At 64.6% G+C, this 3859-nt stretch overlaps 1 protein-coding gene across 2 annotated transcripts; it reads left to right on the top strand.

Moving 5' to 3' along the window:
* Window positions 1–955: 955 nt before the first annotated feature.
* HES6 (hes family bHLH transcription factor 6) lies at window positions 956–2699 on the top strand. 2 transcript variants are annotated; one of them, XM_017537815.2, is made up of 4 exons: window positions 956–1137; window positions 1216–1302; window positions 1395–1476; window positions 1713–2699. In XM_017537815.2, the coding sequence occupies exons 1-4, from the start codon at window positions 1057–1059 to the stop codon at window positions 2135–2137; spliced, it is 675 nt and encodes a 224-aa protein (XP_017393304.1). In that variant the 5' UTR covers window positions 956–1056; the 3' UTR covers window positions 2138–2699. The 2 variants fall into 2 exon arrangements, with proteins under 2 accessions (XP_017393304.1, XP_017393305.1); XM_017537816.1 differs by having other exon boundaries at window positions 1395–1436; window positions 1713–1841.
* The last annotated feature ends 1160 nt before the right edge of the window (window positions 2700–3859 follow it).

Genomic DNA, 3859 nt, shown 5'->3' with positions numbered 1-3859 from the left:
CCGCCGAAGCGGCCGCAGCTGCCAACTGTCACGGGCATCAAGTTACTGGGGCCAGACGGCAGCCTCCGCGGGCCTGGCGGGGGTGGGGAGGAAGAGGGGACAGGGCGCGAGGAGGACGAGGAGGGGAGGAGGGAGGCGGCAGGGGGCAGGGGAAAGGGAGGTTAAAGGGGTCCGCGGGGCCGAAGGGGACTGGGGGAGATGAGGGAGCTCAGGGGGGACGGGGGTGTGACCGGGGAGGAGAGCCCGGTGAGTGGGGGAGAGAGGCGCGGGCGGGAGCACCACGGACTCCTCCCCACTAGGACTCCACTGCTGGCGGAGGGCGGCGTCGGGGGTCCAGCTCGGCGTCTGGACGGATCTGGAAGAAACGCAGGGGCAGCCCGCTACCGCAGCCCAATGGCCCCTGCCTCCCCCGGGCTCCGCAGCCACCCCAGCCGGGTCCTGAAACCCCTCTAGGTCCGGAGACCGCGGACTTGACTGTGGCTCTGCACCCCAGGGACCCAGCTCCTGGGGCCCGTGGCCCGAGCGCTCCGTTCTGGAGGCGCCATCGGTGAAGGAGGGAAATGAATGAATGAATGGGTGAATGAATGAATGAATGAGTGGACGGAGGGACTGACGGACGGGAGAGCACCTGCTCGCACGCGCGGCAGATCAGTAGTCCTGACTCAGCAGACGGAGAGAAACAAGCGCAGGCAGGCCCGCAGCTCCCCAGAGTCCCCGCCCCGGTGCCGCCCCCGCGGGGGTCTCCGAGAGGCCGGGCTGGGGGCCCCGCCTCGCCCAGCCAGCTGCCCTCCCGCCCTCCAGGGCCGCGGGGCCGGACAAAGCGCGCCGCCACGATTGGCTGCAGTGCGCCTCGCGGTCGGCGGCTCTGGGCCAGTGCGGCCAATCGGCGCATTGAGATGCAAATGAGCGGCTATAAAAGGGCGGGGCCGCGGTGGGCCGGAAGCCGCGAGGAGCGCGGGCGGCGGGGCTGCTGCTGGGCGGCAGCGGGGCAGTGGAGGGCGCCGGCGTTGCGGTCGCCTTGCTCCCCGTCCCTGCCGCGCCCCCAGCGGAGCGGGCATGGCGCCACCCTCGGCGCCTGGCCCGGACCGTGTGGGCCGTGAGGATGAGGACTGGTGGGAGACGCGGGGAGACCGCAAGGTGCGGGCCGGGGCCGTGGGCGAGCGGGCGGGCGGGAGGCCGTGCGGGGCCGGCACTCAGTGCCCCGCTTCTCCGCAGGCCCGGAAGCCCCTGGTGGAGAAGAAGCGGCGCGCGCGGATTAACGAGAGCCTGCAGGAGCTGCGGCTGCTGCTGGCGGGCGCCGAGGTGCGGCGGCCGGGCGGGCGCCCTGGGGCTGCGGGGCGGGCGGGCGGGCCGCGGAGCGCGCTGCCGCTTCACCGCCTTTCCCGCCCGCGCAGGTGCAGGCCAAGCTGGAGAACGCCGAGGTGCTCGAGCTGACGGTGCGGCGGGTCCAGGGCGCGCTGCGGGGCCGGGCGCGCGGTGAGTGGCGGCGGGGAGGGCAGGGGCGCGGGCCGCGGGCGCCTGCCGCCCCCGGCGGACGGAGGACTTTCCCTCCCGGCGCACCTGTCCTGTTGGCGGCGAGGGCTCCCCCCGGAGCAGGGTGCGCCCTCGAGTCTCCTGGGTGAGCCGCGTCCCCGCGGGCCGGGTGGGCTGGGCCAAGCAGTCGCCGCTCACCGCGCGGGACGCGGCTCTCTCCCTCCCACCCTCGGGCCCAGAGCGCGAGCAGCTGCAGGCTGAAGCGAGCGAGCGCTTCGCCGCCGGCTACATCCAGTGCATGCACGAGGTGCACACGTTCGTGTCCACGTGCCAGGCCATCGACGCCACCGTCGCTGCCGAGCTCCTGAACCACCTGCTCGAGTCCATGCCGCTGCGTGAGGGCAGCAGCTTCCAGGATCTGCTGGGGGACGCCCTGGCGGGGCCACCTGGAGCCCCTGGGCGGCGTGGCTGGCCTGCGGGAGGGGCTCCAGGATCCCCAGTACCCAGCCCCCCAGGTCCTGGGGACGACCCGTGCTCCGACCTGGAGGAGGCCTCTGAGGCTGAACTGAGTCGGGCACCTGCTGAGGGGCCCGACTTGGTGCCCACAGCCCTGGGCAGCCTGACTGCAGCCCAAATAGCCCAGAGTGTCTGGAGGCCTTGGTGACCAACACCAGCCAGAGTCCTTCGGGGGTGGGCCCAGCCCTCCCAGGAGCTCCTCTCTCCTCCCAGAGGTTCAGATGTACTGGGGTAGGGCTTTGAAAGCCCCACAGGTCCACCCTTTCTCCTCCCATGGATGGCTTGCAGGGCAGCCCCTGGTGACCAGCCCAGTCAGGCCCCAACCCCGTTTCTTGAGGAAGAAACTTTTAGGGACCCTGCAGCTCTGGGTGGGTGGAGGAAGAGAGCTACAGGCAGGAGGAGGAATCTTGTGGAGCTCCCAGCGCTCTCCCAGCTTTCTGCGCCCAGCCTTCACCAGCCTTGTGCGGGTTCTGGGGGCATAGGTGGCAGGAATGGTGCTGGGCACTAGTGTCCCAGGCAGCCCTGGGCTAAATAAAAGCTTGAACTTGCCATTTCCACCAGAAGACGAGAGGCAGGTGTGTCCTTCCGCATGCTCAGACCTGTGAGGCTCTGTACATCTTGTTTGTAGCACACTTGAGTTTGTGTATTCCACTGCCGTCAAATGTTACAATTTTACTAAATAAAGAATTTGGGAGTTAGTTACCTTTGAAGTCGTGCTGAGCAATGTGTCATTAATGTGTCAGATGTATAAATGCTAAACTAAGCACATTTCCCCTGCACCTGACACTTGTGAATGTCTTAAATTCATGCACAAGGTATCCCCACTGCAGGTCCATGGCTGTCTCTGCCAGCGGGCAGTGCTGCTGCCTCCCGATGATCTTGGGCACTGTGTGTGTCCTGGAGAAGGATTTCCTTTGCATGAGGCTTGTCTCCAGGGTAACTCAATGATACAGAGGTGACCTGGCTCTGCCAGTTTCAGGAATAATAAAATGAACACCTAATTGCTACCCATTTGGCTTGAAAGTACCTTTCAAAGACCTGTTTTAGGACCTACGCACATGATGTAGACATCAGTTTACTTGTGTAAGGTTGTTGCTTATCTTGTATGAAGAAGGACCTTCCCCCCAGTGCCATTGACCTCAGGGTCAAGGAGACCCACCCAGTTTGTGGCTTGAAATGAAAATGCCAAGGCCCCAGAGGGCTTGAGTCTTAGGTCAAACTGGGTCCAGGAAGTCAGAACCCTCAGGGATAGAGGATAGGTGGGCAGCGGGGGTGTGGGAGCCTGCCCTCTCGGCCTGGCAAGGCCTGCAGATAGCACCTGGCCCGCTGGCTGTGGCCACTGCCACACTAGCCTAGCCCCCTCCTCCTGCTCCAGGGACCCAGAGCAGCAGCTTCTCCCTGTGGGTTGGCAGTCCCCAGGCTGGGGCCAGGGTGTGACAACCTAGGGGTGACACTGGGTCTCCTCTCTGGACATGTGCGTTTGCCTCCAGAACACCTTTACGGAAGCCCCCAAGCAGGTCCTGGCCACCAAGTGTGTTTCAAAGTTTGGGGTTCACTCAATCATAGAAGCCACTGTGCTATAACCAGATGCAGCTTAACTTTATAATCTGGAGCTGAGCTTTTGGGGCTGTGGGAGCCAGCACTACAAGAGAAGGCTTGAGTAATGGAGATATCCTTCCTGGGATTATTTTAATTTCCTCAGACTGATGGAGGAAGTGCCCACAGGGACACAGATAACAGTGAAAGCCTGGTGTCTGGTGTGGCTCCCAGTAGCACCCAGAGGCCATGCCAATGAGCTCTCTGCCATTCGGGAGCATCAGCCACAGACTGCTCTGAAGGGACAACTTTCTCCTCTCAAATCCACTCATCA

Source organism: Cebus imitator, unplaced genomic scaffold, assembly GCF_001604975.1.
Source record: "Cebus imitator isolate Cc_AM_T3 unplaced genomic scaffold, Cebus_imitator-1.0 Scaffold106, whole genome shotgun sequence".
Lineage (NCBI taxonomy): Eukaryota > Metazoa > Chordata > Mammalia > Primates > Cebidae > Cebus > Cebus imitator.
This window is presented reverse-complemented; position numbering and strand designations above follow the sequence as displayed.

Excerpts from the sequence above, each read along its gene's own strand:
- HES6 (XM_017537815.2), top strand. The coding sequence starts at position 1,057 with ATGGCGCCACCCTCGGCGCCTGGCCCGGACCGTGTGGGCCGTGAGGAT. Across the intron at positions 1,303-1,394 it reads TGCTGCTGGCGGGCGCCGAG|GTGCAGGCCAAGCTGGAGAA; the intron begins GTGCGGCGGCCG and ends CCGCCCGCGCAG. Across the intron at positions 1,477-1,712 it reads GCTGCGGGGCCGGGCGCGCG|AGCGCGAGCAGCTGCAGGCT; the intron begins GTGAGTGGCGGC and ends CCTCGGGCCCAG.